General features: G+C 41.9%; 1 protein-coding gene across 2 annotated transcripts; it reads right to left on the bottom strand.

Moving 5' to 3' along the window:
- Positions 1 to 350: 350 nt before the first annotated feature.
- Positions 351 to 13,872, bottom strand: TEX12 (testis expressed 12). 2 transcript variants are annotated; one of them, XM_029574006.1, is made up of 5 exons: positions 13,752 to 13,872; positions 10,473 to 10,538; positions 3,277 to 3,373; positions 2,573 to 2,624; positions 352 to 957 (listed from the first exon to the last, which is right to left on the bottom strand). In XM_029574006.1, the coding sequence occupies exons 2-5, from the start codon at positions 10,530 to 10,532 to the stop codon at positions 813 to 815; spliced, it is 354 nt and encodes a 117-aa protein (XP_029429866.1). In that variant the 5' UTR covers positions 10,533 to 10,538; positions 13,752 to 13,872; the 3' UTR covers positions 352 to 812. The 2 variants fall into 2 exon arrangements, with proteins under 2 accessions (XP_029429865.1, XP_029429866.1); XM_029574005.1 differs by lacking the exons at positions 10,473 to 10,538; positions 13,752 to 13,872 and adding an exon at positions 3,842 to 4,961 and having other exon boundaries at positions 351 to 957.
- Positions 13,873 to 22,411: the final 8,539 nt, after the last annotated feature.

Genomic DNA, 22,411 nt, shown 5'->3' on the forward strand with positions numbered 1-22,411 from the left:
GCCTGAACTGCCTATGCATGCAAATTGGCAAATCAAAGACTCCCATGATTAAATGGGGCTTCTCGTTGTGAGTGTACCGAAGTGCAGACCATGAAGCATCTGCTTGTTTGCCAACCTCCTGTACAAAGGAAGACCTCACCACAGCAATGGAAAGACTGCTTTTGCACAATTCTGGAAAAATATCATTTGTGACAAGAACAAAAGATGAAATAGTGCGATATCATGATTTTTTCCAATGTATCTTCCCTGAAACCCTTTTTAACAAAAATTTCTATTAAAAACACTATAGTAAAGAAAACTATCATATTAATGAAAGCAAGAAAAGAACAAATATTAGTCATTCAAAAACTTTTAAAATCACAGACTTTACTTTTATATACTAGAAAATTAAATTTATTTTCTAAACAGAAAAAAAAGCTTTTTACAGTATTTTAAAACAAACCTGCATAAGGAAAAAAAAAGTCAATCTCAGTAGTGGTTAATGTTTTCATAGCATCATTATACCTGCTACAGGAACATCAACGGCTCAACTGATTTTATACAAAATATATGAATCAACATTTAAAACATGGGTGACTTTTTAACAGTTGATTAAAGATGTCAGGAAAATATCTTTCATAATATAGTGACATTTCTTTATTCTGCTTTTTACCATTGCTTTCTTACACCAAAAAATGTACAGTAAGATGAATATTTCAGGCCTAGTATATACAGATCTTTCGCTATAAACAACAATTAATACACATGCTATCACATCACAGAAAACCTACATAACTTAAATAATTTGACATATTTTAAACTTAAATTTCACTCTATCTTTGAAGAGTAGTTGCAATCATTGTGAGCCTGTTCCTCAGGCTTTCTCTCTTTTGCTTCAGTTGAATCTCCGTGGCTCTTGCTTCTTTTAAGATCTCATCAAGCTCATGAATATACGAAGCATCTACTGATGTTTTCTCGCTTTAGTAAAATAAAAATCCTAAAGTTAACATGTATACCTTAACTTTAGAATTCTCGTTCAATCTACTATTGACAAGTAGGCATTTTTAATAGAAATCATTTTCAGAGTAAGAACGCTTGTCTACCAACTAGTTCCATGACTCAAAATCCCATCCATTTTAGTATTACTACTACAATAATAATGGTGCTTGCACCTTTAGGCCTCTATTCAGACTTTTCGGAACTTTGCAAAATATTACACCCAGGAATGTAGGTTTTCAGAACACTGCCGAATATGATCTGAGCTAGCCTAGATATTTTTCTGAAACATCAGAAAAACTCCTGTGGCCCAAATATCCCCAGATATTTGGGCATTTACACAACATCTGAAATCTGAAGCAATACGGCCTTGTTACTTAATTGGTGTCTCTCATATTTAACATTGTTTTTTTCTCCGTTTCAATATGGCTACAGTTACCAATGTATTTTTACCTCAGATTTAAAGAAGACAAAGTACCTATAAATATTTTGTGGTCAATATTCAAAGGCATTTAGCCAGATAACTCACAAGTTATCCGGCTAAATGCCAAATTTTCAAAACCACCGATAGTTATCCAGCTAAAGCTTAACTGAAAAGTAATGGGCTAGGAGCTTTCTGAGGAAGGGGCAAGTTAGCCAAAAAACTAATCCAGCTAATTCCGATATCTCTAAACGTGTTCTGGAGAAGATCTAAAGTTGTCTGGGAACGTGTTCCCGGATAATTTTAACCTTAAAAGAATATAATCTGGTTAAGTGGAAATGGCCTGTAAAACAAAATTGTGGAGTGCGGGCCACTACTCCCAAAATCCCTTCAAGTACGGTATTTAGAAAAAATGAAAGTAAGATGGATCAGCACCAAGCTCCCTCCAGGTAGCCAAACTCTGTCCTCCATGCTCCCTACCTTCCCCTATATCTCCCACCTGAACTGTAACCCACCCACCCACCCTGAACTCCTTTCTGTGCCGGGATCATGTATATCCAGCTATTCTGGCTGCATCCAAGGTTGCTCTGACAGCAAAACTGGAAGCGTAAGCTATCAGTGTTATTGTCAGAAGAATTAACATAGATTATGAATTTTATCATGATCCTTATTACTGTGTTTTAATATTACCCAGCTGCTTTGTATGCAAAGCAGCAATACTCGTATGATGATTCAGTTTTAACGTGTTTTTGTGCTGCTGTGTTATTGCTGTTTTGCAAAAGGCCCCTGAAAATGGCAAAGCCTAAAATATAAAACTAGCAACATGAAGCAAGACAATATTTATTTAGAACCAAAGTCAGATTGTATTTAAAAAGTACCAACCACAATTTCTATATTTATCTTTGATGCTTTTCAGCTTAACCATTTTTATTGATAACGCTAGGTACGACCAGTCTGTAAGGTTCTCTTTGGTCACGTCACTCGATTCATAGGTCATTTCATCATATATATTTTCTGTATGCCATTTATATGCTTCTTATGCTTGTATACCTTCTTCTTGTGCGAATGTTGCTCACATGGTTACTGTGTTTGTATATACTCTTTTTTTGTTCATGGTCATTAATAAACATTACATTACAATCAAAAAAAGTACCAACCACAAAAATGTCTACTTGCCTCAAAATCTGTGCGTTTTTAGCCAATATGATGTTAATTTCTTTGTTCATATCTGTTAATACAAATTTGTTTTTAGATTTTTTAGGTTACAATTAATGTCCAGGGCCTGTGCGACCCAATAGGCAAACTAGGCAGTCGCATAGGGCGCCAGCTATTAAGAGGTGGCAAAGAACAGCCATATGGGGCCGCGAATGGAGCTCATCCCACTCATCCCACTCACAGCCGAGAGAAGCAGAGTTTCGGCAGGCCACGAGCGGTGCCTCTATTTGTGTGTGTGTTTGTATGTGAGAGGCATTGTGTGTGTATGACAGAGCAAATGTGTTAGTGAGAGATGGGGAGAGAGCGTGTGTGTATGTGAATGAGAAAAGGAACCTAAGGGGTAATTTTAAAAAGGATTTACACATGTAAATGTAACTACTATCATAGCAATTTTCAAAGGCCATTTACTCAAGTAAAATGCATTTACACATTTAAAACCCATTTTTAAGCATGTAAATGCTTTTGAAAATCAGGCCTTTAATGTGTATAAGAGAGGCCTGTCTGAATGAATGAGGTTGGGGCCGGAGCCAGGGCCTGGACTGCGGGGGGGGGGGGGGAAGGGGGGCGGGCGCAAGGCAGAAGGCTTGTCTAGGGCGACTAATACCCTTGCACTGGCCCTGTTAATGCCACAACTAGATAATTTTCAAAGTAATTCTTTGCATTACCTTTTAAAACCTTTTCAAAAATGCCAGAATCTGAACTGTCAAAAAGATCTGAATCTTGTATAGTAAGGGAACAGCACTGCGGACTTTCATCTCCTGTCTGAAAAAAAAAAAAAAAAATCATGGTATTTTAGTCCGTCTAAGTGCAAAATACTCCAGCATATACTTATTACTACTTAAACAAAATAAGGTTAATTTTCAAAGAAATTACATGCATAAATGTAACATTCTATTGTAGGAATTTTCAAAAGCCACTCATGCGACAACTCAATGGCATATATTGTAGCAATTTTCAAAAGCCCACTTACATGGATAAAGTGCATTAACACCTATAAAACCCATTCTTAAGCGTGTAAATGCTTTTGAAAATCAGGCACTTAAACTTTATTTGCTTTTATTTTTAACAGGTGTGCTCCTTAGACAGTAGGAAGAATCAGCTATACAAATGGATGACGTCATGATAGTGCCAAGATGGAAAAGCTTTTTCAGAGTTAATAAAAACCAAGAAGGTTTTTCTGAGCTTTTGCGAACATTCCTGCACAGCTGCTGCCACATTAGTGCTACTCACCAGAATCAGAAAAGGGGAAATGGGTTTGAAAGGAAAGATAAAAAGTTCTGTCTTGGCCATGTCAAGTTTAAGGTAGCATTGAGACATCCAGGCGGTGATGTCAGACAAGCAGGCTGAAATTTGGGACTGGATCCTTGATGAAATTTCTGTTATAGAGAGGTAAATCTGGGAGTCATCAGCATAAAACTGGTTTGAAATCAAGTTTGCTTACCTTAAATGGTGTTTTCATAGAGAGAGGATGAAATAGCCATTACAGGTGGGTGACATCATCTGGCAGCACTGAACAGACTTGTCTCTCTTAGCTTTGATGGAGTCAAATGCCTGGCAGCTCCAAAGGAATGTAGCTTTGAGCATTTCAAAGGATCTTTGCTGAGTTGTGTCAACGAGGACAACGTGAAGCAAGGATGCTTCGATGATGCATACATCGATTACATCAGGATTGTTAATTTAGAAGTCGTGATGTCCTCATTCTGGTGCTGTGCATTGAGATGCATCAAGGGTGTTTCATCATGTGTCAAGGACATTCAGTGCAATGTGCATACCACACATCAAGTGCTTACTGTGCATTGGTGTATCAGATGCATCAGATGCATTGTGCGTCGAATGCATCAGAGAACCATGTGTTGGGTGCATCGATGCACCATGTTCCGATACACTGTGTCTCGAGTGCATCGATGCACTGAGCATGCTGATGCGCTCTGTGCAGATAGTGTCAATGCTGGTCGCATTGATGGTACCAATGCTCTGTGCACTGACGTTCCAGGCAATGATGCTGCTTCTTCTTCGATGCAGGGCATCTTGAACTACTCGACCCTTCGGTTTCGGCCTGAGACGGCAGGGGAGTTTTTTTGAGGCACTCCTATTCAACTCTTTTCCCAGTGAAATAGATGATGCTGCACTGCAGGAAGAGGATCTAATGCAACTCCAAAGAGATTTACACAGTTTGTCAATCCTGTTTGTGCTGGAGTGCTGAGAACACATGGACATCTGTGCGCAGCCCTAGCAATTTGCATGTCGTGGTCAAAGTCAAGGCATTGATAACACAGCTCCTGCATGACCGTGAGGGATATACCTTTACCACAAACGCAGTTTTTGAAGACACTCACGTTTCCTTTTTTGAGACAAAATTTTCTTGAAAAAAATGTCTTTTTTTTTCTTTTAGCACTGAAAAATGCTGTCGCAAGTATCAAGAATAAAAGATGAAATAAGGTATTGAAAAATGTAAAAGTTTAAATTTTGAGGGAAAAAAATTATCTGAAGAAACTGAGTACACATGTGCTTATGCTTGGACAAAAAATGAGTGAGCAGACAACTCCCGCACATGTTCAGCAGAGCTCGAAGCTCTACTAGCTAGGGAAGATGAGTTTGTAGTGCTACTGATATCACCCACATGTAATGATTAATTCAGCCTGATTATCGATGTAAAGAGCCATGGAAGTAGATCAGAACATCAAGGGAACAATTGTAGAGAGAAAAGAAAAGAGGGCTCAGGAGAGAGCCTTAGGCACACTAACTGATAGCGGGATAGTAGTGGAGGAAATACTTTTAAAATGTTTTTTCATGCTAAGCAAAATATATTTGTTAAGAACTTTCGCTATTTCATTGTCAGCCTCCCCTTCATCTCTGAGCCTCACAATACCACTTTTACACTTCCTCCTAACACTGACGTATCTAAAAACAGTCTTGTCCCCCCATTTTACAGTATTTCCTATTTTTTCTCTCATTTGCATCTTTGCATTCCTGACTACTTTCTAAGCTTCTCTTAGCTTTCCGAATAGTGTCGCCTGTTTATCTCTTTCTGCAATTTCTTATGGTTTATGAACACAACCTTGTTTTCCTTACTTTTACAGCTACTTTAGAAAACCATAGCAGCCTCTTTTCCCTCTTGCCTTTATTTACTTTCCTAACAAAAAGATTAGTTGCCCTTATAACATCTCCATTTAATTTTGCCCACTACTCTTCTACTTCTCCTATATTTTCCCATCCAGCTGACTACTCCTTGATATACTCCCTCAAGGAGTGGGCTCAAGGAGATTTTCTAAATAGCCTAATTAAGTTGGCATCCATACAAACTGTCAACTTGTTAGGCCTAGCCCTTTCCTGCAAAACTGTGAAGCTGATCTGGCTCATAGAACATATATTTACTGCCCTCAAGCTTAATTTCACATTTATAAGGAAATCTAAGCAAAATGGTTGCCCAAGAGCTTTCTACTCAAGAACACCTTTTGCCTCTGTTATGTTGATCTAGATGGATCAGGATATATATCAATTCAATGGCCAAGAAAAGTTTCTGTTTGGTGTTCAGTGAGGAAAAGCCTGGAGTAGGACCTCATAAAATGAACACAAATAGGACTGAAAGTGAAGTAAACCTCAATCAATTTTCAGAAACATGTGTTCATGAGGAGCTAGCTGAACTTAAAGTAAATAAAGCAATGGGGCCAGATAAAAATATTAAGGGAACTTAGAGTAGTTCTGGCAGCTCTGCTGGCTGACATTTCAATGCTTCTTTAGAGCTGGAAGTACTTCCAAAAGACTGGAGACAGGTGGGTGTGATTCCCATTCACAAAAGTGGAAATAAGGAGGCTGGGAAGTATATATAGGCTGGTTAGGCTGACTTCTGTGCTGAGCAAACTATGGAATTGCTGCTAAAACAGAGGTTAGTGAAGTTTCTGGAATCCTATGGATAACGAAATCCAAGGCAGTATGGTTTTACCAGAGGTGGGTCTTTTCAAATGAATCTGATCAATTTCTTTGATTGGGTGACCACAGAGATGGATCAGGGGAAAGCACTAGATGTAGTGTTACGCCTTTTATATGGGTCCTCATAGGTGATTTATAAATAAAATGAGCACCCTTGGTATGGGCCCTGACATGACTGACTAGGAGGCGTCAAAGTGTAGTGGGATAAATGGAGTTCACTCCGAGGAGAGGAGTGTTACTAGTGGTGTGCCACAAAGATTGGTCCTTGAACTGGTTCTTTTCATGAGCAACATTGCGGCAGGATTGTTGAGAATGGGTTTTGCTTTTTGTGGATGATACAGTGTAGACAGGAAGGTGTGAAAAACATGAAGATGAATCTAACAAAGCTCAAGGATTGGTGTAGAGTCTGGCAGCTAAGATTTAATCCTAAAAAATTCAGTCATGCATTTGGGCTGAAAAAACAAAAGGGAGTAGGACAGTTTAGGAGGTGAAATTCTTGTAAACATAAAAAAAGAGATGAATCTGAGGCTGATCATATCTGATGAGGTGGCCAAACAGGTGGATAAGGCAAAAGCAAAAGTCAGAAAATTGCTTGGCTGCAGAGGGAGAGGAATGGTCAGCAGAAAAAAAGAGATGATATTGCATTTGTATAAGTCCCTGATAAGATCTCACTTGGAATACTGTGTACTGTTCTGGAGACCGCATCTTCAAAAGGATATAAAACAGGTGGAGTTGGCACAGAGGGTGGCTACTAAAATGGTCAATGGTCTTTGTTCTAAAGCATATGGGGACAGACTTAAAGATTGAAACATGAAGAACAAGCATTCACTTAATCTTACCATACCCCTCACCACCTAGCATTGTAATAGAGATAGTATTGTAATATAATTGTAATATACTAACAGTTAACGAAATACAGCTCACGGCAATTGTTCCACTTTTATTATTAATGCAATAACTCATGATGTAGACTCGTTAGATTAATATAATGTGATGTAATATAATTACGGACAATCTATCCTTATTTCTTCTCTCTCTAGGTCTTCCTGTCCTTCTTTTCTCAACCCCGTTCCTTCAAAACCCGTGTTAGATGTAACTTTTATTTTCCGTTCCTTCTGTTAAGTTGTTACCCCAGTTGTATGTAAACCGATGTGATATTCATTTGAATGTCGGTATATAAAAGTTATAAATAAATAAAATAAATAAATGAAGAAGTTATAAAATCATAAGTGAGGTGGAATGGGTAAATAAAGGATGGTTATTTACCCTTTCAAATAATACTGAAATAAAGGGACACTCCATCAAACTAACAGCCAGCAGATTCAAACAGATTGTAGAAAGTACCTTTTCACTCATCACACTGTCAAGTTGTGGAATCTGTTGCCAGAGGAAATGATCAAGGCGACTAGGTTTAAAAGAGGTTTGGCCAAGTTTCTGAAGGAAAAGGCCATAACATATTATTAGCCAGGTAAGGATAGCTATTGCTATCCCTGGAAGTAAGAGGAATTAAACTGCCTTATGGGATCTGTCAAGTTCTTGCGAGCCGGATTAGCCACTATTGGAGACAGGATGCTGGGCTTGATTAATCTTGGTTTGACCTAGTATGGCAATTTTTATGTTCTTATGTTATGTTCTTGAAGAAAAGTGGGATAAGGGAGATAAGACAAATATTTAAATACCTCCAAGGTTTCCATATACAGGAGGTGAGCCTCTGTCAAAGGAATGGAGGCTCTAATGCAAAGGGTCATGGAATGAACATGAAAGGGGGTAGCGTATATGCATTTACTAGTAATCTAAGGAAACATTTTACAGAGAGGAGAGAGGGTAGTGGATGCATGGAACAGCATTCCTGTGGGGATGGTGGAGTCAAGGACAGTATCTCAATTCAAGATAACATGGGATAAAACCAGAAAATCACTGAAGGAGTGAAAGGATTGTAAAGCTGAATAGATGGTATGGATGGGCAGACTAGACAGCCTCTATAGTATTTTTCTGCTATCAATTTTCTGTCTGGCATGTTAATTTCCTAATAATATTGTATTTTTGGATCCCTCCAAATTATGGTCTAATTGACATCATAAGCTTTTTTGTTAGTTTATGTTTCAAACTATTGAATTCATATTCTATATCATGGCATTTATTTTTCAAAATCATCTTGATTGTGTAAATTGTTAAACTTGAATACAACAAAAATAAAATGTACAATGGGAGAGGTAAAAAGAAGATAGAAAAAGAAAATAGAGCAGTGTCCCAAAATCCAATTGAGTAGTGTGCCAAGGAGTAGACAGCTGATCAAAGGTGTCAAAAGCAGCAGATAGGTAAAGAATGATGAGGACTAAGTAAGGGCCCTTAGCACTAGCCATGAAATGGTCATTGAAGATTTGGCAAGAGAAGGTTCTGTGGAATGTAGAGGGTGAAAAATAGACTGGCATGGATCTAGAATGGCTTAAGATAAAAACAGTGGAGGTGACTGATATGTTCAAGCAGTTTGGATGTGAAAGGGAGAATAGAGTTGGGGACGATAGGTAGGCAGGTGGGGTCCAGTGAAAGATTTTTGAAGAGTGGTATGTTTCAAAGGAAGAAGGAACAGTCGCAGTTGCAAGTGATAGATTTAGGATTTGACAGATGGGGGGGGGACTGCAGGGGAGATAGATCTAAGCAGATGGATGGGAACGGAGTCAGAAGAACAAGCAGTGAGTCTGAAGAGAAGATGAGCAGTTTCCTCCTCTGTGATCTCAGAAAAGGAAGAAGGAGGCAGTCTGGTGGAGAGGTGAATCTTGTCACGGACGTACACAGACAGTGAATGGGGATGGGAGGCAGAGACAATTTGAGGAGGGAGGTGAGTGTGGCAAGGAGATGGTGGGGGTTGGAGGCAAGATCATCTTCCCTCAATGCCCCTACGGCATCACTCATACTCAAACTGCGCTCTCCCACAGCCTCACTGACCTCTCCACCAAGCCTCATTCCCCCATATTTCACCTCCAGCCTTACTCACTTCCTTCGCTGCTCCTCCCCCAGACTCAGTCATACCCCCCTCAGTGCTTACCTCCAGCCATAATCATTCCCTCAATGCCTTTGGCCTCAGTCACCCCACTCTGTAGCCCCACAGCTTCAATCATCCCTCTCAGTGCCTCACCCACTTCACTCATCTCCCCTTTCTTTCGTTGACACTTCCAGCCCTATTCATTCGTCCTCACTGAACCCCACCTCACTCATCCCCCCATCACTGCCCACCCCAGCCTCAAACATCCCTCCTCTGCTCTAGACTGTAAACACCAAGGTACCATCTACATTAGTATTCCTTTTAACCTAGTGTACTCTTGTAAATCTATTTGTAACGTGATGAACCCCTCTACTGGTAAGAGATAACTAGATCTAAGGAAAGATAACCAATCTACTGCAGGAGTAGGCAATATCTTTTGGCAGATTGCCAAAAATAACCCCCAAACATTTCCTTAAGAGATCTTGGGGTGCCAGCTACAACTGACAAGTCTGAGGGGAGTACTCCCATCAACTTTTTACTTATGGGAGGGTGCAGTGAAAATCTTGTTGTCTCTGATACTTGCCTCCTGTGTTTCTCATAGCACTGCAGTGGTATCAGGAGAGGTTTCCACAAATCTATGTAAGCACGTGCTTACTTCATGCTTCTGATACTGCTGCCACTACCAGGAGGTGTATGGAAAAGAGGAGTAAATGGCCCATGAGGTTGGGATAAGGGATCATAAGTCCAAGGGGAGGAAGGAGAAGAGAAATGGGCTGGGATTCTGACAAAACTGTCTTGATTGCCAGCCAGGGTGTGCTGACTCCTGTTAAATTGCTTTGTCAGCAGAAGGGCCTCTACTGGCTGATCTCTAGACCAGAAAGTCGGTGATTCTTGTCCTAAATGAAATGTCTCCTCATAAATGGTACTCTAAAAAGAATAACTGCTCACCTCTAATTCCTTTTTGCGCTTAGAACCTTTCTCAAGTGATTTCATTGGTTTGCTTGCCATTGTTACCTGATAAAAATATAGCATAGTACTTTTTCAAATGTAAATATATAGCAACATGCTTTTCTGTTACATAAACATAGGCAAAGACAAATGTGCAGTGCAGATAAATAGTGCTTATGCTATTTTAAACAGGTTTTAAAAGAAGAAATAAAACAAAAGTTTAATGTTTAATCACGCTCTAGTTTATACAGCTAAACTAGTTTTAATTGATACTTCCCATTTAGAATCTCCCATAGTGAATTGGGATTGCTCTTCATACACCATGGTCCTTCCAGTCAAAGATAAGGAATTCAGCCAACCAGAGCAAAAGAAGTGCTGGGGAGCTTTTAAACAAAAGTTAAAATAATACAGAAAATTATGCCCATCTCCCCCCTAATTTGCTCCAAAGCAAGCATTCCATCCAAATAACTGTGGTGACAGAGATATGCTCAAAAAGGTCGATTTTAAAATGAGCGCATGTGTGCCCATATATGCGCATATCAGCGTGCAAGAATACGCTGGAATTTTTAATTGGGCACACACTTGCACGATATGTTTTAAAATACTCCAATCCCATGTAAGTATGCTCCTATAAGAGGTTACTCGAGCACAGCTAGCATGCATGTGTCTTCCAGAGGACCTTGTCGACTTCTATGTGCATATGTCAGCAAATTTTAAAACATGCTCACACAAGGCACATTCCCAGTTTTAAAATTAAGCCACCAATTTTCCAGTTAATAGCAAAGTCTTTCAGAACTCTCTAGTTCTTCATCCTACACGCCCCTCAGTTGACCCGGACCCCTCACCCTGCAATTAATCCACCAAATGTCCAGTTAATAGCAAAGTCTTTCAGACCTCTATAGTTATTCATCCTAAACGGACTCCTTACCCTGTTCTATAAGCCTTAAAACTTGATTTCTATAGATTTGCTCCTCATTAGGAGCAGCAGTAAAGTTACGTGGATATCTAGCATATGTGCACTGCGGTCATCGGTTTTAAAATTCGGAGTTACGCATGTACGTCTTGGTCCCACCCCTTTTCCACCTCCTTATTCCTTTCACATACACTGATAAATTCATACATATTTTGTAGCTTTTTAAAATCCATGTTGCTCACACGCAGCCCACATATGCATATATGTGGACATTTTTGCGCAAGCAATGCTTTTAAAATCAACCCGAAAATGAGCAGCTAAGGTTTATTCTACATAGAAGAGAGTTGGAAAGTCTACAAATCCAAACTTGCAAGTCAAATTGTTAAACATCTTAGAATATAAAACTGATTATAAGACAAACTCGGGTATATTGACCAGTGCACCGAATTACTAGCTAGAACTCAGATGCACAGGTTCAAATCACAGAGATCTGCCATAGCATTTCTGCATGGCCTTGTGACTCTTTACAACCATTTAAAGTCACTTTACCACTCTATTCTTCAGTTCTAATCCCAGCTATGCCTATAGATGAGATCCTGGGGGAAGTCACTTTCTCTTCTTGGGCCTCAGTTTTTCATCTCTAAACGTTAATAATTAGGGATGTGCATTCGGCAGCCATTCGTTCGTTTCGTGCTACCTCAAAGTACCTGGGTACGTGATTATGCATGTAAGTCAGGTACACGTGTAACAGCGAAACGAATGAATGAATGGCTCCTGAATGCACATCCCTATTAATAATCTTCCCCTTCTCAAGGTGTGGCATAAACCAGGCTCCAAGCCTGTACAGTAAGCTTACTGAATCCCCCATTTTTAGCCAAAATATGTGTGGCTGTTTTCTCAGGACATATCAGAGGGCACACAAGGCCTTTGACAGAGGAAGTATTTTACAGATCCATGCATATGTGCAGGCTGCGAACACACACACACAGCCAAGAAAGCAGACTACCTTACGTATTGATGGAACTTGCATTTAATTACTCACTTTCCAAACCTAAGCTCAAGGCATGTTACATTATTAGTACAGTTTCTGACTGCCCCAAAAGGCTTACAGTCTAAGGCTCTAATATAATATAATACAGTCAGTTGTGTTCACCTTCACGTGAGGTTGTGTGCACAACTTTACTCCTGATTTAACAGAGTTTAGTAAACAAAAACTGTGGGCACAAATGTGAGTAAAACTGTGCACACAAATTAGAATTCCTCCATGCAAATCCTTTGTTAATTAAGACATTAGTTAGTACTTCCTAATATAGAGATGCATAGGCTTAATCCATGTTGGAAATTTAATTCTGGGTCAGAGATTATTTATTTATTTATTTTATTTTGAACTTTTCTATACTGACCTTCATGTTGAAAGTAACATATCAAATCGGTTTACAGTAAAACAATACTGCAAAAGGCATTACATCACAAAAATTACATAACAAAATTGCACCAGGCATTGCATAGCATAGATGGAGTAAATTTCTGGGGCTAGTATTAGTCTGTAGGGCTGAACTTAAAGAGTGTGTGGTGCCAGGGTCCTATACTGAGGATTTATGAATATAAAACCCAGTTTGTATATAAATCATGTTTTATGTGCAAAAAACATTTTTGTGAAAAATTGTATTTTATGTACAAACATTTTCCGTGCAGAAAACATGGTTTATGTCATGTGCACATATTTCAAAGCTAGGTACCTACAGTACCTGAATGTAATCCACTTTGAAGTGCTGCAAAAAGTGGAATATAAATCTAAATAAATAAAATAAATAACACACTTTTAAACTCCTAATGCATTGGCATACCATTAGCTTAGCGCATTGAGAGTTTTTTGTTTTTTTAGTTAAGTCTTGTTCTATTGGAGCCTAAGTTTCTATCTGCGGAAGGGAGTTGAATTGACTTGCCCTGGGTCACAAGAGAACCCTGCCTCCTGGCCCACTGTTCTAACCTCTGTTCTGCCACTTTATGCTATTATACCGCAGGCAGCCATAGCCATTCTTTCACATTTGGGGGATGCTGACACTTCCTTACCAGAAGGTGAGGAATTTCATTTTTATTATTTAAAAATTAGTGGGAGATGAGGCCCAGAGAGAAGCACCTTCCACCTCATCAGTACTAACGAAGGCACTACCCGCTCTTCCCCTGTAAGAATTACTGAAGGGGGAGGGGCAGGAAGTGGGGGGGAGGGATAAAGCTGGAAATATTTTATTTTAGTTTTTTCAGTATGACGGGAGCGCCATGTCCCCTCTACTCCCAGCGAAACCGCCATAAGAAAGGAGTAGGTGGCGGTGAAGTTCTGAATGCGGAACTTCCCCTTCGGTTACCTGGGCGTCGACAGCAAGCAGCTGGGAAATCGCAGCGCCCCGCCCCCGGGGATGGCCGTTACCCCTCGCGCGCGCGCGCGCGCGCTCACTACTGCACTGCTTGTTTGCTGAAAGGGAAGGAGTGAAGGGGCACGGAAGGTCGCGCGCCCGCTGCGCAATGACGCTCGTTCTTTCTCTCTCTCACACATATTACAAGGAGGGAGGCAGTGATATCAGTTTAGTGATTTTTGTTGCTGTATCTGGGGACTTTTTGAACCTAATGGAGATACTAGAACTGTGACTGCAACAGAGAGCTAATTTAGCTACGAATTTAGTAACTTTCTTGCAACTCTAAAACTTTTCATTGGGTCCTCTACCTACAGAGCATATCTGGAAGCAGAACTTTCCAGTTTCCCATACCTTAAAGCAGGCTTTCCTAAACTGGGTCAGAACCCCAAACTAAGTCACAAACAGGGGCGGATTGTGGGAAAATAGTGGCCCAGGGGATTTTTCTCCATACTGGCCCATGGGTACCCAATTACATATACAATATAATTTACATATATAATTTACATATATATGTACACACCCCTATATTTCGGTATGGTCCTCCCGTATCAACACAGTACTATTTGCCAACACTCAAAGAATTACAACCTCACCTATGAAAAAGAATACCACAAATATTACACCAGAATCTAAAATATCAATACACCTCCTATCAGGAAAACAGAACAGGCCAAGCTACTACAGATCCCTACAGAAAAACCACATGCTAAAAGAATGCTTCATCTCAGTCTTTGCATGCGGAACACAAACTCTCACCAAATACAGAATACAAAATGAAGGAGCACAAATGACAAAAACTGAAATGGAAACTCCAAGAAGCCAGACTCCATGTATTAACAATAGAAAAATAGAACCACCATTCCTCATAAAACAAATAAAATCAAGAAACATAAAGCATCAGTTATAATAGTAAAACCATAATAAAAGAATATTTTAAAACTACTGATAAATAGAATTTCTATTCATTAAAATCATATACATATTTTACAATGTCCCAAACACTAATAAAATATTTCAAAACAGCACATATATCAAATAACATTCAATAATTAAAATAATTTTAAAAAGCCCCTGCTGCCCCCTTCTGTGGGAGCTCTTTATTTCCAGTCACCCTGATATTGTCGAGGATTAGGAGGTTATCCTCTCTCTCTCATACATACTCACATGTCCATACTCTCTCACACATACACTGTCACATACATACAAATTCATGCTCTTATACCCACCATAACCTCTCGCTCTCACTGATACTGACACACTCTAAGGCTCTAAGACACTCTTTCCCCCTACACACACACACACACACACACACCCACACACCCACACACACAAACTCTTACTCCCTTGGATTTTCTCATACACACTCATGCTCTCACACACACACACACTGACCCCCAGGCAGGCTCCCATTCATTTTTACACCACTCCCTCCCCATCCCCCAGGCATGCACACATTCATTCTCACACACACAGACCCTCAGGCAGGCACCTATGCATTCACACACATACACCCTCAGGCAGAGTCCCATTCATACACATGCACACACTGAAGGCAGATCCCCCTCTCTTTCTTTTGCCAGCAACCTCGTAACCTCTCTCATTCCTCTGCTGCCACTGTCACTGCTGCCACATGGCTATTGGGGAGGCGCCGATTGCTGCTACAGACACTGAAGCCCATTCTGCTGCCTCCTCTGTGCAGGCCCCGTGGGCTTCCACTTTCTCCATGCTGATCTTGTACATTGTGAGATCCACATAGAGAAAGTGCTATTCTTCCACATTCCCAAAGATTACATGTGCCAATCACTAAAAAGTAATTTTTTTTTTTACCTTTGCTGGCTGATCTTAGTTTTCTAATTGGTTGGTCACAGGCTTTTTTTTTCCACCTTCCCTTTCTTATTTTTTTGCCAATTCCTTTTATATTGTCTTTTTTTCTATTTCTTTTCTCTCCATCTTCTTCCCTCAAACACACAGTCAGGTTCTCATTCTCACATGCATTTTTCTCTCACACACACATACACACACACACACAGGCTCTCACTGTCACATGCTGTCTCTCATACAATCATTCATGCACACAGTCTCTCACTGGCACATGCTGTCTCTCATACAATCATTCATATACACAGTCTCTCACTGGCACATGCTGTCTCTCTCACACACACATAGGCTCTCACATGCTGTCTCTGCAAACATTCAGGTCCTCACTCTCACACACAATCTCTCAACTCATCTCATACACGCACACACACACACTCTATAGACCCTCAGCCTCTCTCTCACCTCTGTGCCTCCTCTTCGCGGGTCGCCGCAGGATGGGCTCTGCAGCGGCTCTGAACTTCTCGGGCCTCGGCGGCCCTGCTACCGGGCCTCTTCCTCTTCTCGGGCCACGGCGGCCCTGCTACCGGGCCTCTTCCTCTTCTCGGGCCACGGCAGCCCTGCTACCGGGCCTCTTCCTCTTCTTAGCCCGTAAGCGCTGCTCCTCTTCTGCACGCGCTGATGTTCCTCTTCCTTCCTGCCCATGCGGCTCCGGCAACGTTTACTTCCGGGGCCGCACAGGCAGAAAGGAGGAGGAGCATCAGTGCGTTTCAACGTGATCTTTTTCTTCAGGCCGTGGCCGATCTGTGTGTCGCTGCTCAGCGGTCGCATGAGCCTCCTTGCGCCCAGGGGGCATTGTCTCCCCTCGGGACACCACTGCTCGCGGCACCCCCTAATACTTTAGTTGGAAACTTTATTTAAAAAAAAAAAAAAAATCACGTGACAGGAGTGACCGGCCCACTGGGGGAAGCCCGATCCACCGATAGGTCAATCCGCCCCTGGTCACAAAACATTTAGCTAGGGCCACAATAGCATCCTTTTCAGGTACTTACAGCGGCATCATTAGTAGTGGAAGTCCAGGTGGTGCCCATGAACCAGCATGTGCTCACAGGTTCTGCAGTTGCACTGCCCTGGCATGAGTTTCTGTGGTAACAGGAAGCCCTGCATAAGGAGGGCTTAGGACTGTTTCAGGGCCCATGAGCTTGCATTAGCGCACAAGCCCCATGCAGACTTTCATTAGTAACCCTGCTGCTGCTTGTACATCACTGTCGAGCTTGGGGGTCAGCCGTGAGGGGAGGGCTGAGTGCATGGATTAGATCCACCAACTCAGGTCTCCTCTCCATACCAAACCTCAAAAATGCCCACCTCAATGCAACACGCAAACGAGCCATTACAATAGCTGGCCCTACACTGTGGAACTCCCTCCCCACACATCTCAGAAACGAACCCTCACCACAAGTCTTTAAAAAACAGCTCAAAACATGGCTGTTCTTAAAAGCGTTCCCTCCTGAACCCCACCAGACTAAAATACATGTTCTTGAAAGCCTACCCACTTGACTACCACACTGCACTAACGCTTAACACCCCATTCCCCCTTCACCACCCCCCCCACATTTCCCTCCCTCCCTCCCTTCCTCCCATATCCTTGTCCCCTCTCTACCCGTACCCAAGACATATTGTACATTTTGTAAATAGGCTATACGCCACAACTCTATACTCACATTTATATATACAACTGTTGCAATGTTTCTTATAGTATTTTATTTTATTGTTTAAATTAATTTAACTGTTATCTTGTTATAATGTAAAAATAGGGCAGTTCTCGCCCTATTCAACCTGTTATCTGGAAACCGATGTGATATCTCGATCGAATGTCGGTATACAAAAGAAATAAATAAATAAATAAATAAATGGATTGGTGGAAATTGCCACTGTTCACCCACCACTGAACCTACCCAAGAGAAAAAATGTTGCCCCTGTCATCAGCCTGCCTTATCATCATTCACCTTTGGCCCAGGGCCCAAAGGAAAATGTAGCCACTGACTCTGGCCAGGGGATGTTTGGAGAAGGAGCAATTTGAAGGGAGGGATGAGATATAGGAGGGGTTTAAGAGTGACATAAGGTGGTTTTGTTTTGGAGGGTGAGGGGTGGGAAATGACAAGATCACTGGGGGATGTAAGAGGAGCTGGGATGAGGAGATCAGTAGGGGGTGCTAATGTAAGAGGTCTGAGAGGGGTTGAGGATGTAAGAAGAGGTGGGGTGAAGGAATCAGCTGGAGTGATGTTAAGCGCCACGCCATTCTTTATGACACTTATAGATCCAGGGATACAAAAACACTTAGATTTTTGTAGAAAGTATAATTTTTATTGAACAAGATAAGTATTCTTGAGAGATGCTGATGACATTTCTCTGACAAACTACCAGCATCTCATTGTGTACAGGAAGTGATCCTTCTTTTATAGATAACATAAAATATTGTACTAGGTTAGAAGATTCTAGAGGAGCGTGACTGCCTAGAGAATAATTTACATTGGTTGACATGTCAACAGCATGATGTGATTATCCCTAAACTGCCCTGATTACTTCTCCCAGGAGGGGCCCATTTACCATCACTCTCTAGATAGTCCTTTGTTCTGTTAGAATCTTGCTGGTCAGGGCAATTAATACATCTGTGGCTGTGTTTATAGAAACCCCTGAGAAAGAGTGCCTCTATTGTGACAGTATAGCCTGAAGTTTCCAACCATTGTCTTTTCCTTTTATGACCCTATAATTAGGCATCATAAGTGGCACCAGCTTCAAATGCTGTCCAGGTGTCCCTGGAATTTCTGCAAGTCAGGCTCAATAAGTCACAAGTGGAGAAGGGCAACTGACCCAGAATCCTCTGCTTCTCTTCCTTGCCTTGGCAATCGGGTCGGCTTATTCTAGATTGTTTCCGCGTATATTCCTGTTTGTTCCTAGTCTCGTTCCAGGATCCTTCTGTTCCAGTTCTGTTCCTGACTCGTTCCTGCATCCTTGTTCCTGATTCCTGCCTGTTCCTGTGTTCGTCTATCTGCCTTCCCAGGTAGTAACCTTGGACTGTCTTACCGGTACTGACCTTGGCTTGTTCCTGACCTGCCTGCCTGTCTACGATCCCAGCTAGTTCCTGACTCATCCATCTGTCTGCCGCCTGCCTCAAAGACCTCAACCTGTTCCTGACCTACTCATCTGCCAGCCTCTAGGCCTCAGCTTGCCTCTGACTACATCTGACCGGTATCTGGCCCTTGCTTCGGTGACCACTCCTCGGACTGACCTATGGACATTGACCTTTCGTTTGCCTGACCTTGCTTCCAGATTCTGGCTCTGTTCCTCGCCTTGTCGTCACCAACTCTGTTCTGGTTCTCCCTGCTCCAGCTCGAACCTGACTGCACTCCTTCTGTGTCTTTGGGCATGCCAGACTTTCATTCTCAAGGGAGACCCTGCAAGGCCCACCTAAGTCCAAGCGGCCCGGGTCCCTACGGGCTTCTCCCGGGGGACCTCGGGCTTCCATTGGTGAAGCTCTTCCTAGCCTCTGTCTCCTTCACTACAATGCGTTTCACCATGGCAGAAATCAGACAAATAGAAAACCAGATTTTAAACTATACTTTTCCAAAAACTTTCCTTTTGTATGTTCCTTTAATAACCCCACAGCTTTGCAAGCATGGCGAGGGCTTACAACCAAGGACTAACTGGTGCTGTTTTTAAAACTCTTTGTATTGATTTTGAAGTACAAATTTATTAACAAATGTACAGACGAATAAACCAAAATCACTCTTAATAATTGTTTTCATTAAGTATATCAAACAATAATCTACAAATGGGCGTTCCCAAAGTAGATCAAAATAAATAGTGCTCTTTTCTTTACAATTGGCCAAAGAAAATCTTTTACTTACTTAACTAGAAAATTATACTTACAGGTTGATTATTAAATACTCACAATCTGTCATCCCTGCAGTAGAGGGCACTCTCTCATCTGTCTTCTGGGTACTACGTTTTCAATAAACAGTCATCCAGAAATCTTCTGTTCCTGGGAATTACTATGCAATAAGCAAAACATCCTTCGAGCGAGAGCCAGTTAAAGTCCAAATAGCAGCGTTAGGTCTGAGCGTGTCCAGCAGATTCAGACATATGACTGTCCAATAGATAGCCTCAGCTATCAAGTCCCTGTTTGGGTGCCATAATGTTAAGCGCCATGCCATTCTTTATGAACTTATATATCCAAGGATACAAGAACACTTAGATTTTTGTAGAAAGTATAATTTTTTATTGAACAAGATAAGTATTCTTGGGAGATGCTGATGCCATTTCTTTGACAAACTGACTACCAGCATCTCATTGTATACAGGAAGTGATCCTTCTTTTATAGATAACATACAATATTGTACTGGGTTAGAAGATTCTAGAGGTGCGTGATGTACATAATTTTCTGTACTTAGGGCCAGGCACACAAGAACACTTAGACTCAGTAAACGGTATAAAGTAAATTTTATTTGGCATTGTATGACTGCCTAGAGAATAATTTACATTGGTTGTCATGTCAACAGCATGATGTGATTATCCCTAAACTGACCTGATTACTTCTCCCAGGAGGGGCCCATTTACCATCACTCTCTAGATAGTCCTTTGTTCTGTTAGAATCTTGCTGGTCAGGGCAATTAACACATCTGTGGCTGTGTTTATAGAAACCCCTGAGAAAGAGTGCCTCTATTGTGACAGTATAGCCTGAAGTTTCCAACCATTGCCTTTTCCTTTTATGACCCTGTAATTAGGCATCATAAGTGGCGCCAGCTTCAAATGCTGTCCAGGTGTTCCTGGAATTTCTGCACATCAGGCTCAATAAGTCACTTAGAGTTCATATAGACAGGACAGGCTAAGAAAGCAGAGGATTCTGGGTCAGTTGCCCTTCTCCATGTTGGTTTTCTGTTCAGGCACATTCATCAGTGGTGATGTGAGAGAAGGGTTGGAGGCTGAGAGGTGGGAGAGGGGATCGGGATGAGTGAAGAGGAAACAGGGCATGCAGTTAGAGGGAAGGGATGGCAGAGAATCAGTTCTGGTCTAAGAAGGGCTTGTAGATAAGAGGATCACCTAGAGGCATGAAAAAAGGGTTTGCATGGAGCAGGGGTGGCTCAAGGCAATCTGCTGCCTGAGGCGAAGGATGAAATGGTTACCTCCCTCCCATGGCCCAGTGCAGGTGAAATCACCGAGGGCCAGAGCAGGGGGAAGACAATGGAGGGTGAAGTGACTTGCCCAAGGTCACAAGGAATGGCAATAGGATTTATACCCTGGCTTCCTTTCTTTGCAGCTCACTGCTCTAACCACTCAGTTTTTGGGCCTGTTATTTTTTGTTCTCAGTCTTCTGCGTCCGCATTAGGGGGTACCAGAGAAATGTTTAATGGGGCAGGGCGGCCTTTAGACACCCCACCTCCTGGGTCTAGAAATAGAACTCCTCCATTCCTTATTGCCTGCCTCCCACCCTTCTCCAGGATCTGCCCCCTGGGGGTGTGAGAGATTGGTGAATGGTGGTAGTCTGTGTTTGTGACTCTTAGGGCTAATACAAACGTAGTAGATGCCCTAGACATATAAGGGTCGATTTTAAAAGGCCTGCGCACGTAAATCTGGCTGGATTTACGCACGCAGGGCACTCGCACGCCGGTGCGCCTATTTTGCATAGGCCGCCGGCACGCACAAAGCCCCAGGACGCACGTAAGTCCCGGGGCTTCGTAAAAGGGGTGGGAGGGGGCGTGTCTGGGGTCAGGGGCAGTTCAGGGGGCGTTCTAGGGGCATGGCCGCGGCCTCCAGACCAACCCCCTGGACTGGAACATGGACCCCAGCTGCCGGCTTGGGCAGGCGAAACTCGAGGAATAAAGGTAGGGGGGGTTAGATAGGGCTGGGGGGGTGGGTTAGGTAGGGGAAGGGAGGGAAAGGTGGGGGGGACAAAACAAAAGTTCCTTCCGAGGCCGCTCCGATTTCGGAGCGGCCTCAGAGGGAACGGAGGCAGGCTGCGCGGCTTGGCGCGCGCAGGCTGATGATTTTGCGCAGCCTTGCGTGCGCCGACCCCGGATTTTAACAGATACGCGTGGCTACGCGTGTATCTGTTAAAATCCGGCGTATTTTTTTTCGCGCCGGCGTACTTTTTGAAGATCAGCCCCATAGAGCATATCTGGAAGCAGAACTTTCCATTGGACTCCCATACCTTAAAGCAGATTTCCCCCTCCCCTCCCCTCCCCACCCCACATAATTAAAACTTATGCATTGTTTTTCATTTTAAAATGTATTAACTTCCCCAACCTAAAAAGGCATATTGCGTATGGAAAATAGGCATTCAAAATAGATTCTTCTGAAATAAAAATATCACTTATAACAGCATATATATTATATACGCCTACACTGCAAAAAAAACAAAACAAAAAACCACTTTCAATAATAATAATTTAATAGTCTTAATAAGCTGCTTTTCTCAAAGTTATCAAGGCGGTTTACTGGATCCCATATGGTATTAGGCCTATGGTAAAGTGCACTCGGTGTGGACTTGGCCGACAGAAAGCTAGGAATAAACTGAACTACAATTCCAATATAGTAAGCCTTCCATATCATAATTGCCAGCACTCACCCTTTGAAAAAGCCGTGCTGCAAATACATCAGGCCCTAAATACCAATACACCTCCTACTGGAACAAAATATGCTGGACTGCTATAGACTCCTGCATAAAAACTACATGCTAGCAGAATACCTCACCTGTGTCACACACAAAGAACACAGACAGAAGCTCACCATATACAGAA

The sequence above is a fragment of the Rhinatrema bivittatum genome, chromosome 12, assembly GCF_901001135.1.
Source record: "Rhinatrema bivittatum chromosome 12, aRhiBiv1.1, whole genome shotgun sequence".
Classification (NCBI taxonomy): Eukaryota; Metazoa; Chordata; class Amphibia; order Gymnophiona; family Rhinatrematidae; genus Rhinatrema; species Rhinatrema bivittatum.